At 34.1% G+C, this 14,454-nt stretch overlaps 1 protein-coding gene across 2 annotated transcripts in view; it reads right to left on the reverse strand.

Annotated features, from left to right (window-relative positions):
- Window positions 1-235: 235 nt before the first annotated feature.
- LOC129571885 (nucleosome-remodeling factor subunit NURF301) overlaps window positions 236-14,454 on the reverse strand; it is a 27,655-nt gene continuing 13,436 nt past the window's right edge. The window contains exons 10-13 of one of the 2 annotated variants that reach the window (XM_055451759.1): window positions 13,829-14,210; window positions 1,909-2,417; window positions 1,069-1,289; window positions 236-1,007 (exon numbers count right to left, since the gene is read on the reverse strand). In XM_055451759.1, coding sequence (XP_055307734.1) covers window positions 572-1,007; window positions 1,069-1,289; window positions 1,909-2,417; window positions 13,829-14,210 — 1,548 coding nt within the window. In that variant the 3' untranslated portion in view covers window positions 236-571. The remainder of the gene's footprint in view (window positions 1,008-1,068; window positions 1,290-1,908; window positions 2,418-13,828; window positions 14,211-14,454) is intronic. The other variant, XM_055451760.1, reaches the window with a different exon arrangement.

Raw genomic sequence — 14,454 nt, forward strand, 5'->3', positions numbered from 1 at the left:
ATGGAAAAAATGTAATTAAAAAAAAGTAATGATTACACGCAATGATTGCTTTTTTTTAATTACATTTTTTCCATCGGCAATTCCTCAGCTCTGGAAGGTCGCATCGACTTGAAACTTGGTGGATATTAAAATTTATCTCCTAAAATATGTCTGTGACAATTTTCATCAAAATCCGTATATTTTTTGTATGTTTTTTTAGTCGTTTTATCAACGGCTTCCACGAAACCTTACAAATTTTGTAATTGCACTTTTACAACTCTGTTCAAAACGTACGGTGATATTTCGTGACTACGAAATTGTTTAACGTTTCAATTCTATGGCCATATTGAAAATTCACGTGCGATATGGTGCACGCACTCAATAGTTCCACCTATTCTAATAAGGAATCTATATAGGTGGCGCTGCCACATCTTCATTTACATCGACTCAAATATCGTTAAATATATATTGTTTATATAGGCTTTTAGCGCAGTACGCTTCAAAAACTGTATTCTTTCCAAATCAAATTTCCTTTCCAAATCAAATTTACGTCTATTCATCGAAAAACAACCACTAAACGCAACACACCTATTCAAAATTGTTTACCTTTTTTCACTAATTGTTGTTTTACTTGTTGATGAACTAAACTCATTTGGTGCTCAGTTAACTCACTGCCTTGTATCCCAGTTAGTTTAATACATGGACCATTTTGATTTTTTGTCACTTCTGCTGTAACACACTTGATAATCGTGCCTGGAGGTTGTCCCTGTAGTAACGATTTTTCAATTGACGGTGATAAGACTGCCTGATTTGGTTGATTTATTGAAGACTGTGGTTGGATTACTAATTTTTGTTGTTGTGGTACGGTTTGAATTTGCTTAGTTTGCAGAAGTTTTTGTTGTGTTTCCATTTGCTCGGATTGAGAGACCTGTTGAACAATTTGGTTGTTCGTTGGAACGATTTGCATTGTACCATCCGGCTGTGCTTTTAAATGAGCAACGATATGCCATTGATTATTTCCAATTGGCCTGCGATAAAACATTTCATTTATTATTTGTTTCTCTTTTAAAATATGTAGATTTATCATACCTAATAATTACTTGTTGTCCACCAGCAACTGTTGCTACTTGAACTTTTCCTTGTGCCAACATTTGGCTTAAAGAATTCCCCACCAGAATTTGTTGCTGATTATTAGCCACTGAAGATGGAGACTGAACCAACTGCACTTGACTTATGGTTTGAGGTGGACGTTGAATTATGATTTGTTGAGGCTGTGTCGGTTGTTGTTGTACTGTTTGGACAATCTGTGGCTATTTGATAAAGAAAATATTTTAATTAAAGTCTCTGTTGATATATCATAACATGATAGTTGTGTAGCTAGAAATAGTTAGGTTACGAAAAGGGCTTAATTGAACTTTTCAACTTAGAAAACGTAGCCCAAAGCATAGATTCTGACATAGTCTGATCTCGTTGATCTTGACCCCTGCTGGCAAAATTTGACGCATTGTTATTTTGCGACTTTTCAAAAAGTGAGGAGACCTGTTTTTGCTCCTCACTTTTCGAAACCGATTTTACACTAGATAGAATTGATTTTTTTGCCCCCCAAAGGGATTTTTGGTTTGACCAAATATTTGTTGTCAGAATCTATGGTCTAAAGTGAAACATGAATTATTTAGTAACAGTAATATATCATGATTTTCCTTTGTTGTCTAGATGTATAAAGGTGTCAAAAGGACGGACTGTCCGTCTTTCTTGCCCGTCCATCCGTCCGTCCTTTTATTGATTTGGGACAAACGGACATTTGTCCGTTTTTTCCATTTCAAATTAGTATGACAATTATCTATGTACGTTCTTTTTAGGTTACGTTTCTCAGTCTCCTAATTCTAACCAACTCATTTGAATTTCCAATTACACAATTTAAAGATTTACTTGTGATATTTGCTGCACAACTGGTTGCTGTACAATTTGTTGTACCACTTGTGTAGGCTGTTGAGTAACTTGAATCCTTTGGCCAGGATTAAGGACGAACCGCTGCCCATGGAAAATTATTTGTTGTTGTTGATTCGTTGGGTTTACATATTCTTGCTGTTGTATATGCTTCTGTGCTGCTTGGCTGACTACTAACGGTTGCGGTGACTGAAGGAGCTGTGATGATGTGGAATTCTGAACGAGAGCTTGTTGGGTTGTGACAGATTTCGATTCCTGTGTCGTTACTTGAGTATTTGCTCCTGATGAAATGATGATTTTATTTGGTGAATTGGCATGGTTTATTAAAAATTTTTGTGTGCCTTGGTTCAATAGCTGTTGTAAATTTGACGTCCGAACCAGTTTTGGTGTACTATTTGTAAGCAATTGTCGTTTGGAAGTGATGATTTTTTGAACAGATGACGTATCGTTTTGATTCTGAACATTAGAATTAGAGCCATCATTTTTAACAACTGAAAATGAACACATAAGAGAATATATGAATCAGTAAGAATATAAAATCTGAGACAAAGCAACACCGACTTTTACACGGCAAAACGCTTTAAAGCTTAACTTGCAAACTAAATTCAAAAGTCGTGACGCGATATTTTCCCTTATTGTAAATAAGTTTTTACATAGTGAATGCGGAAAAGACTTTTGAACTTCGTATCCAGAGAGTATACAGCGCCCTAGCGTCGCTCAAAATGATATCAGTATTTTTGAGTGGTAAATCCACGCACAGGAGCGTCACTCCATTTTAACCTCATCTAGAGGTTTTTCTTCTGATATCACTAGCAATATCGAATCCCATTGAAAATACTTCGGGAACTGGACAGGGATACCCAATAGGTGAAACATTGTTTCTCCTATTTATCATTGATCTGCCCCATCATACAATCGACTCAGTGTTACTATTGCTGATTATACATGACTATGGAAACACATTCAAGACTATGATGATTGCTTAGCCTTACAAGCTGATCTAAATTGTGAAATACTTCCAAAGTAATCAGCTGAAATTGAATGTCAAGAAGTCAAAATTCATATCATACCACCGAGGTTTAAACTTGTTGAACATGATATCGTTGGAGCGTAGGAGAGTGAATGCATCAATTGTGTTCATGTACGATGTCGTCAATGGGAACGCAAATTGTCCCAATGTACGCAACGATATCGAAATTGGAAAGAGCGTACGTATCTTACGCACACTTACTACCTCAAGATCAAAGACAAGCTCATAGACAAGCTAATCAGAGCGCAATCGCCTCAAATGTGCAAATATGCAAACAAAGTGGCTGATCAATTCAAAAATTCCACCATCCGTGCAAACTTCATCTCGTCGGTATGCAGCGAACGAAACCAAAAATTTAATTTAAAATGTATTGACAAATTATTATCCCTATAAATATGTATAGGAATAACCATATTTATCTGTGATTTACACAAACTTTGATTAAATTAGCAACATTTACTGTGATATAGCCATCCTTTGAGTTGATGATTAAATTTTGACCTGTTATTACTTTATAATGGAAACTAACTATTGCAATGGGACCATACAGCCAATATAAATACATTGATGTCAGCGTATGAACTTTTTTCTAAAACTTTACGAATAAAGCATGAGAATACAGCGTGGCGCCACATCTTTCCCAAATAATGAAATAAATCATTGAAGTCAATGGAATACACAAGAGTTCAAAAGCACGGCAAAGGATGGCGCACCTATGAATCCCATACGCAACCTACTTCTCAAATGAGTCTAGATTGACCTGTGTCAATGTATTTGCGAAACTCAGTATATTTTTTATGTCTTTCGGTCTCTATTAAATCCTAAATCCATAACTACCAACAGGGACTTGTTAGATTAGACGTAAAACTTTTCTTCAATTTATCACTTCTTTGATAAATTGAATGATGACTTTTGCAGTCATTAAGGCTGTCACTACAATGTTAACGCTTCAGATGGCCTATCTTTTTTTTTGGAAAATTGAACGTGTTTTTAGGCTTTACGAACCGTTTACAATTCGGCTTCTTAATCATTTCCATGTATTGGTTAGGTTATTACTTTTCCGCAAACTTCGTTTGCTAGGTAAAGTATTGGTTTTGGTGGCCAACATTTCATGACTCTTTCACTTCCCAACCACAAAAACTCCACGAAAGACTTCAAACAGCTCATAACTGTAAACTAGGCAATGTAGATGGGAACAAAACCTATCGATCAAGACCTATCTGCCCCCGAAAATACTTTGTTTACTATGAAAAATTTGGAAAAATGCAATGTTTGTATGGCGTCGTCCGCGTTTGCGTCCACGTTTTTTGTTAGCACGATAACTCAAAAAGTTCACAAGATAATTGAGATCTGTAAACACCAAAAGTTTTGGCATGTTGAGACTTAGAAACCCATCAAATTTGAGCCCAATCTGACGTCCCTCTCGGATACCTCCCCTAAGAAAAAACTCGAAAGATGGTACATTTCTATGAGAATCACTCGAAAAAGGCATTTTTTTAGGGTTTTGATCAAAGCAAACTGTCATTTTTTTACAAAAACTATGGGGGTCTGTGAACAACCGAACACCTACTTGCCCATAAATTTGGCCTGAAATCGACATTTTTTAAAATTTTCCCCTAAAATTACACTTTTGTATGAAAAATCACTCAGAAAGCCATTTTTCAATGTTTCCATATGTGATCATATAACATTTGTTTGCCGTCTGCACACTCCACCACACAGAGAAGTGGTGAATGTTTTATCGACGCATAATGACTTGACAAATGGCTGTCATTGTATATGTGTGTTGTTTTTGACGTTTGAGTGACAGTCAAACAGCGACGGTGAAAATGAAAAAGGTTTTTTGGTCCAAATTCGACATTTCTTGAAATTTTTGAAATTCCGTTCGAAAATGACACTTTTATATGAAAAATGGTCGAAATAGTTATTTTTCAAGGTCAAAAGTGCCATGAAAAAATCTTCCATTGAAATTTTGGTTAAACATTAGGCGGGAGGTAAAATAAATTGCTACGGAGCGGAAAAGTTTGGATTACGTATGTAATTCGTTTTATTTTGTATTAAAATGTTTATGGACCAAATCCTTATTCCAATCAAGAAAGACTACTATAACCGAGGGGCAAATAACTTGAAAGTAATTTCTAATAGAGTAGAAAAATGAAAATAATATGTAAGTAATTTTGAGCAACAAATTACTTTTAGTATTAAAGTAATTTGTGGTTTCGCTGTCACATCGTAATACATCGGTACACTGAAAAAATATGTTAGTTAAATTCATTGTCATACATAAGAGACTTTTGGTAAAAAGTTATTTGTAATTTGCTTACTAAATAGGCTAGGTAATAGAAAGTAATATTGAAGTAGTATGGAAGTAGTTTTGAAATAATTTGTATAGTGATGTGCTCCTCTTTAGCATATAAATTATAATGCTAATATTGTACATACACTAGGTTTGTTCATTGCCGGAATGACACTTGTAAATAATGCTGAAAAGCAAGCACAGTTCTGCCAACCTAACAATGTTCAACACGAGCACACAACAACCAAAACGTACACAGAAGCGCCTGAGCACAAAATATTCAGAATTGTGATTGAACTGTGTGTATCAAATACAAATCAATACATACAGACGTTCGCCTCACTTTGCGTATCGCAAACCGTTTGCCTATTGCTTGTTCAGCAAAGCCAGTGCGCAACACAGCCATAGTGCATGTTACATACACACACAGTTAGAACACACAGGCCGAGCGGAGAGCTACACACGCACACAGTAAGAACAATGAAATGAAAACAAGTGCGCGATAGACTCATTGTCTGTGTTTGAAACGTGTGTGTGTGTGTGTGTGTTTGGGAAACATAGTTGAGAAAGAGACACGAAAGGCATAAATGGAGAAGAATTTGCCGCTGAAATGCTTAAACATGAATGCATAAGAGAAAGTGAGACATAAAGAGAAAAGTGTTTTGTTCCAATAACAAAACAAGCATCACTTCACACAGCCGAAATTTGCTTGTTTGTCATAAACACGGTTGTGAAATGATTCGTCTCAATAACAACATAAAGGTGTCAAACGAACACGAACGAACAAAAAAAATGCTCAAAATGTTCGTTCGTTCGTTCGAAAATTATTAAAAATTTTACGAACGTTCGTTCGTTTGTTCGACAAATTTTTCTCGAACAAACGAACACGAACACCCTTGTGTTCGGAAACAACTGAAAAATTCGAACGTTCAGAAAAAATCCGAACACACAAACAATTTTCGTGTGTTCGATTTTTTTTTATAAATTTCGAACGTTCGATTTTGTTAGAAAAAAATTGAAGGTTCCAATTCTCAAAAGATTTTTTTTTTTAAGGAAAAACAAATCAAATTGAAAAAACGAACTGATTTTACATCTCTTGCTTATGGATTAATAACAATTTGATTTTAGAAAAATCGAACGTTCGAAATTCATAAAAAAAATTCGAACACACGAAAATTGTTCGTGTGTTCGGATTTTTTCCGAATGTTCGAATTTTTCAGTTGTTTCCGAACACAAGGGTGTTCATGTTCGTTCGTTCGAGAAAAATTTGTCGAACAAACGAACGAACGTTCGTAAATTTTTTAATAATTTTCAAACGAACGAACGAACAAGGTTATTGTTCGTTGACATCTTTATAACAACATCGTCACTGCGGTGTTTGTATATATATTCTTTCAATATTGGATTGGTGGACCAACAACATGAATCGTAAATGGAAGATATTCAGCAAATGATGCTCTAGCGGCATCTATACGGTAGAGTTTGGAAGTTTGATTAAATGATTTCGTCACAAGGTTTACCCAAATATTGGAAATGGTATTCGTCAAAAATGGCATTTCAAACGTCATTAATGATTCATGTTAGTGAACTTCCGATAGGGAAAAACAGAACTCTCAAAGGTTTTGGATCTGTTGAATATAATAACATTGTGCTTCACAGCGTTGTGGTGGACCGGCAATCCAAAGACCTGTGGTTCGAATCCGCAGTCGCCTCAAAATCTTTTCTTTAAAATAAAGAAATGATTTAACTCGTTCGCTTGCCTAGTCATTTAGAGTGTTGTTTCAAATCGATTCTCATCGATTTACAAAATGGTTGAAAGTCGTTCTACTACTAATACTGTTTCATTGGAGTATTGAAATAATACGAATTTACCCACAACCAATCACCCTATGAAAAACAATTAGTTCATACGAAATAATTGTAAAAAATCATAAAATAAGAATTATTCATTATGTCCCTATTCCAATCTGTGATACTTATTCAATTGATTTTAACACGAGTACAAATTCTGTTAAACAGAGAATTACTGAATATTTTAAAAGAAATAGATTATGGAGAGAGTAATAAATTTTATGCAAATATAGCAATTTAATTAAGATAACATAATGTAAATATATGAATATTTATATCAAATAAACCACCTCTGGCGAAGAAACGCTGTATGGTGCAGAATAACAACAACAACTACTTTTGTAAGGCAATTATTTTCGGAAAAATACACTTTTGCCAGAAATATTATTATTAGAAAATTGCTGTTTTTTTATAAAACATTTGCATCCATATTTCACAAGTTTTGGAAATAGCAGATTTCCACTACTGAAAAAGTCCCATTTTCCCCTAACTGCACATTGTGAAATGTGAATCAATTTCAAAATATCCATAAAAATAGTTATTTATTAATAGTTATTAATTTATTTGTTTATTTATTTACAACGCCAAAAACTGGCTGAATATTTAGATTTGCAGGAAAATGACTCCAAGAGTCATGAAAAACCTGATCTTTTCGTGTTGTACAATGTAGGGTATTTTCATACAATAGTTAGTAATAGTAGTCTTTTCTCGATTGGTATAAGAATTTGGTCTGTAAAAGCTTTGACACAAAATAACCTAACCGATACATGGAAATGCGTAGGTAGCCGAAATGTAATCGTTCCAATATAGCCTAACTTGAACGCCTAAAAAATGAAAGACTGACTGAAACGTTAACACTGTAGTGACGGCAATAATGACTGCAAAAGTCATCATTCAATTTATCAAGAGTGTTGATGTAATTTTAGACCCTCATTACTCCTGACAATGCGATTTTCGTTTTAGTCGTGATGCTGATGATGGCCCGTAAGTCGAGTCGAAATGCATTCAAGGTTGGTTGTTACAATAAAGTAGCGTTTATTTTGATGATTCCGTGTAGAATCAATAAGGTGTTTACACAATTTAATTTGATATTATATCGATTCTACGTAGTTCAGTGTGAAAAATGTTGATTTCCAATCACTAAAGCTCTGGGAAGAGCATTTTTTATGTATCCCCCGAATAAAAATTCAATTTTCTACATTCAATTGCAAAAATGTTGGTTTCGGACCAAAATAACAAGCAGTTTTCTTAGACTTAAACGAACTAAGAGAAGCTATTTTTTGTCAAATGGGGAATATTTGGTATCAAATAAAAGAGCTATTTGGTGTCAAAGCTATCATGGCTGTTTTATTTTAAACCAAATAGTTTCTCTATTTGATAATTTCCCTATTTGTGACATTTTTCCGCGCAAGATTACTATATGACATTTTCGCTCTAAGCTATACCAACGCTGTGCCTTCTCATCGTTGTCGCCAACTGGTGTTGACAAGTGTACTACGAACAAAATGTCAAAATCAATGTCAAATTAGTCAAAAGAAGGGTGAAAAAGGCCAAAACTGGCATTTTTGACATTTGGCTTGAAATTCACAATCTATGGATAATGGTCCAAGATCAAATCTGCGAAAAAAGATGACAAATTGTTCAAAAAAGATGACTGTCATCTTCTTCATCTGTTTTCTTTAGAAACGGAATATTTTCTGAGTTTTATAAAGGGAATAGTAATTGTCATGCATCAGTCTTCAGTCAATTATTGCAATTCTGATTTCGATATGAACAAACACGATTATTGTGGTCGAGACTGAGAAAATTTGTTCTGGACAACAAAGTGACGTGTTATTGAAAAACATTCAGCCGTCAATAAAGTAACTTCATCTATACGTATTTCGTTGAAATAGTAGAAAAACCAATAAATATTTCTGATATTATTCGACTTTCTGATAGATGAAGTTACTCTAACTTCATGAAAAAGAACAGGATAAAGTTTCAAGAAAACACAGTTCAAAAAACTAACTTCACAGTGTACGAATGTTTATAATGGAAATTACGTGAAAGACTTATACAAATGATGCTCTAAAAGCCATGAAATGAGTAAATAAGTATTTTTCACAAAAAGTTGTAGTTTGTTCTATAGCACTTGTCGAACTACTGTGTCAATTCTATCTAGTGTCAAAAGTGAAGACTTTCGAAAAATAAGTCGAAAAATGTCGATGGGACCAAAAAATTTCGTTGGGGGTCAAAAAATGCCAGCAGGGGTCAGGATCAACGAAATCAGACTATGTCAGGATCTATGGCTGTCCTCATTGAATATCAAAACATTATCAAAAGAAGCACATCTATTAGCGGCACTTATTTTTGCGCTGAATTTGGTTATAAGTCCTCAAAATTTGACTAATATGTATGAGCTATGGTCATGTACATTTTTAGCTTTCATTTACGTGCAGAAAACGATGAATAGCTTTGCATATGACATTGACTGCTGAATTTGATTCTCGTATAAAACACAGAAAGACAAAACACATAAAAAAGCAGAAAAAATATAGAAGTAAAAATCGGTAATATTCATTATTTTCGTTATTAATTATTACAAGTAATAACACGGTAACATTTATTACCACATCTTATTACCGAGAACTGAGTTATTACCGGCGTTATTACTTGTAATAAGATGCAATAAACTTTATACTGTACAGTAATAAGACCGGTAATAATTATTACCGCATTTTATTACAAGTAATAACCGTAGCAATAAAAATCGTCGCTTCGCTCCGCTCTGCGTTCTTGAGTTTTTAGTTACTTAATCTATTTTGTTGTTTGACAACAAACTATTTTTTTGGCGCACTACATGAAATGTATTTCATCAAAGTAACTTTGAAGTAATATATTTATTTGCAAAATGAGTTAAAAGATCTTGGTTTAATTTCTTTTTTGAAATATACTGCCTTTGGTTTGAATTAAATAAATAATATGAGCATAGAATCTAAAATCACTTTAATTCTGGTCAAGACTCAGAAAATATTATACGAAAAATTAATGTAATTTTTAAACAATATTTGATGATAAAAATTTGATTGGCGCTTTGAGATATTATGCACTTATTTGTCGTTACTGCCACTGTTTTAAATTAGATGAAAAATATGAGCATAAAATTCAAATTCACCATAATTTGTTTCAACACTCAAAAAGTATCTAGGAAAAAAAAGAAGCAGATTAGTAGCTTTACATTTCATGTAGTGCTAAAAACACAGAAAAAAACGCAGAAAAATGACAAATTTGGTTCTTGAGCAAAATATTGGGTACTAGTAGCACCGTATAACATATAACTACTAGTAGCCCGTATGTAAACTTACATGGTACCTGGTTATTATACCAATATATCTGTTTATACAATACATTATATACGAAATTTTTTAATAACAAAATGACAGGTGGGCGTTTTGCGATTACTTAATACTTGCACAATCATTTTTAAAATGATTAAGACTGGCCACTTAATCACTTAATCGCAATTAATCATGATTAAGTGATTGTGCAAGAGATTAATTAATCATCGGCGATGATTAACTTGTTGTATTAATCACGATGTCGCCGTGATTAACTGCACCAACTTAATCATGATTGTGTAAATAGTTAATCATTGATTAAGATGAGTTCCCTTTAATCTCATTATCACGGAATTTCGACTTTGGTGTTGTGTTGGTGCAGCGACGAATCGAAAGGCAATATATTTTGGAAGCTGAGGTCGGACACTATCTATTAATAATCACCGAGAGGTTTATTTCTTGTTCTATTAACGATTAACGTTAGTTGGTTAATAGTAACTTTAAAAATTAATAATCAAAATAATGAATAGCCCAAAAAATGAATAGCCCATAATTATGTAATAGCAAGTTAATAGAAAAGTAAAAGTAAAAAATGATATTGACAGTTTGGTTGAATATTTCGTACGTGTAATTTCGGACAAAATTTCGGAAATGGAACGTGAGAGCTATTCGGATCAGTATTTTCTACGCATTTTACGGCTTTATATGGAAGTTTATTACTACACACATGGAAGAAAGGTTCGGATATTCGCTACGCCCAATCTTTTTCCTGAAAAAAAGAACCAAAATTCAGATTTCTTAGACAACAATTTTTGGCGCCTCCATTTTACCTATATTATGGAGGTTGGAAAAAAATTTTTGTCTGAGAAATCTGAATTTTGTTTTTTTTAGGAAAAAAAAATTGGGCGTAGCGAATATCTGAACCTTTCAGGGAATTTCTTTCCTGTGTATATTTTTTACGCATTTCATGTAGTTTTAATGTATTATTCCTCAAATATTTCCTTATTTTCTGTATTCCTAATCCTAATCCTATTTGGTATCTTTTGAAATTGGAACCATTTTTTCGTGATCTCTTTATTATTTTCTGTTTTATTTAGTTCATCATGTTTCATTTCAACATGGTTTGTGAGCATTTACGACATTTCTTCTTACATTTTTTGATGTTATTCCATTCATTTTAGTATCATTTCATTTGATTAAGTTAAACACATTAATGAAATTCCTGAATTTTAAAAACTTCAGTGCGGAGTAGGTTCCAATTAAACCAGAAAAAAGCCTATAATTCTTTGTATATAAAACTCATTGTGTGTGTATGTGTGTGTGTGTGCGTTTGTCCTATTTTTTTTTATTTTCAAGATTTTTTAATTCTTGGTTTTAATGGTGAATATGTCGTTAGAATTCTCGCGGCTTAAATAGCAGATTCACATATCAGTTTTGATTTTCGAATTAAATTTTCAAAAGTTTGAAGAAACAATTTTTTTAATTGTTTTTCGAAACAACGTACATTAATGTGGATTGATGGCAATGAAATATTGGTTTTGGAACAGAGTTGAACATGGACACCATCTCGGTCCATCATGGTCATGTTAACACGACTTAACACCATGAATAGTCAATATGGGTATCATATGAAAGGTTTTGGAACAGAGATGAACATGGACACCATCTCGGTCCATCATTGTCATATTAACACGACTTAACACCATGAATAGTCAATATGGGTGTCATATGAAAGGTTTTGGAACAGAGATGTACACACACAGAAAAGAATCCCCGGAAATTTTAGGTGTTCGCCGTAAAATTTGACATTTATATATAAATTTCTATATACATTTTACCGGCAACACTTGAATTTTCCGGGCGATGACATAATTTCAAATATTCCAACAGAAATTAGCGCCATCTGTCATTTCAAGCGGTAAAATATACATAGTATTTGATAAAATGTTCGAAAATATGTCATCGCCCGGAAAATTGAAGTGTTGCCGGTAAAATGTATATAGAAATTTATGATGTATATAGAAATATAAATGTCAAATTTTACGGCGAACACCCAAAATTTCCGGGGATTCTTTTCTGTGTGCATGGACACCATCTCGGTCCATCATGGTCACGACTCAACACCAATTCACATATGAAAAAAATGCGTGTAAAATCAACTCCAGAAAAAGGAGTAACTTTCCCAGAAAATCGTCTTTGCTTTGAAAAAACAAGTATTGAACATACGAAATGATACAGACTATCATTCAATTTCGGGGAGTCGAGCGAAGCGAGGCGAGGCCGCTAGTACTTAATAAGAATTGAATCGAAGCATGGCATTTGTCTACGAACAAAGAGCAACAACGCAAGTTTTTGAACCAAAGCGACACAAAGCAAATTCTCATATTATATATTATAATTGCAACATAAAAAACCATGTTGCAGTTTAAAGCCGAAACTTGCAAATTTCGTTTCACAAATTGGTGTTGTTGCTTTTTGAAACTAATTTCGGGCATGATGAGGTCTCTTTCAAACTTATGATGAATTGATAAGGAGCGCGAATTTTGATGTGGCGATATCACTAATGGATTGGGCACATTAAATACCGTATTAGAATCGAGAAAAAACATTAACTTCTTTTACGATTTTTGCCTGTATTGCGACCTGGGTTGAATGGGCGATGGGCAGTTTGTTTGAAAACCTCGGAGTGCAGCCGCTATTGCATTGGCTTCTATGACAAAATCTGAACGTGGAAATATCTCGAAAACGGCTGGGTAAATCGGCAAAGTGAACCGTTGTGTTACTTTTTTTGCATTGTGGTAAAATTCCGTACAAAACATAGGGAAAAGGACTTTAAAGATGCACATCGGAAAGGAAGCACTGGAATCTGGCCAAATCCTGAGAATCCATGGATCACCTACCGGATTTGTATTCGGAGTCCTCAAACTTGGCCACGGTCCATTTTGCCGACTTACCCAGCCGTTTTCGAGATATTTCCACAACAAATAAAATATGTAATCTGTCGTTGTATGTAAACAAAAATTTGGTAAACAATCACTTTCACTCATATTTTGACACAGCTTTCATCGCATTCGAATCTCTGTGAAATTGTTAGCCCTTTACGTAAAAAGATTGTAGTGTTTCGATCAATATTTCAGATTCATTTGAGAAAAACCTCAAAATAGTAGAAAATTTTACTGTCATAATTCGTGAATATTCTAATTTCTGAGACTTGATGCATATAAGATGACGAAAAATAGCAATTTTTTATTTATTTAGGGGATACAGAGGGTTACTTGCACGATATCATGTTAAAGTGATTAAAATAGAGATGGAGCATAATAAAAACCTATGCACTTCAACAACAGAAAATGTTAAATGTGTTGACCCATTTGAGTTGTTTTAATTCAATTTTTGAAAACTTACCGAGAACTTGACCATTATTAAGAATAACTGATCGAGTTGGTGGAGTATTTGATGTTGTCGTTTTGTTTGTGATTGATTTCACAATAACGTTTGCTGGATTTCCTGTAACTTGCTGCCGGACGTCAATTGGCGTTTTTTGCATCCCATTATCACTATCTTGGGTGCTAGAAACCTTTGAAACCATTTTTGGGAGCTCCGACTTGACAACAATTTTCCGATCTGGCCGATTAGGTGTAGATGTTGTTACAATGCGTAGCCCGCTAGGGGACTCTATTAATTTTTGGCCGGGCTGCAGTCCTGTAACGCTTGTAATTTTCCCATCTGGGCCACGAATGATACCAAGCTTCTGACGTTGACCTGGCACTGGTGATCGACTTTGCTGCTGTCCATTTAAAAAATGTTTAGTAAAGGAAATCAAATTCATAGATGCAATGGTCAAAGACCAATCACAAACTAAAGGCGAGGAAGTTGTCAAATTTTGCACCATAAGTCTACATCAGCGGATTATAAAGTTATGTATACGAAAGTGCAAAAACAAGGGTCCAAGGCTGAGTCCAAGTACTCGGCTATAAAATTTATAGCCGGCTAGAAAAATTCAAATCCGTCTTTCGCCGTATGTAGGTGGG

The sequence above is a fragment of the Sitodiplosis mosellana genome, unplaced genomic scaffold, assembly GCF_009176505.1.
Source record: "Sitodiplosis mosellana isolate CC-2019 unplaced genomic scaffold, AAFC_SMos_1.0 Smas_scaffold_3616, whole genome shotgun sequence".
Classification (NCBI taxonomy): domain Eukaryota; kingdom Metazoa; phylum Arthropoda; class Insecta; order Diptera; family Cecidomyiidae; genus Sitodiplosis; species Sitodiplosis mosellana.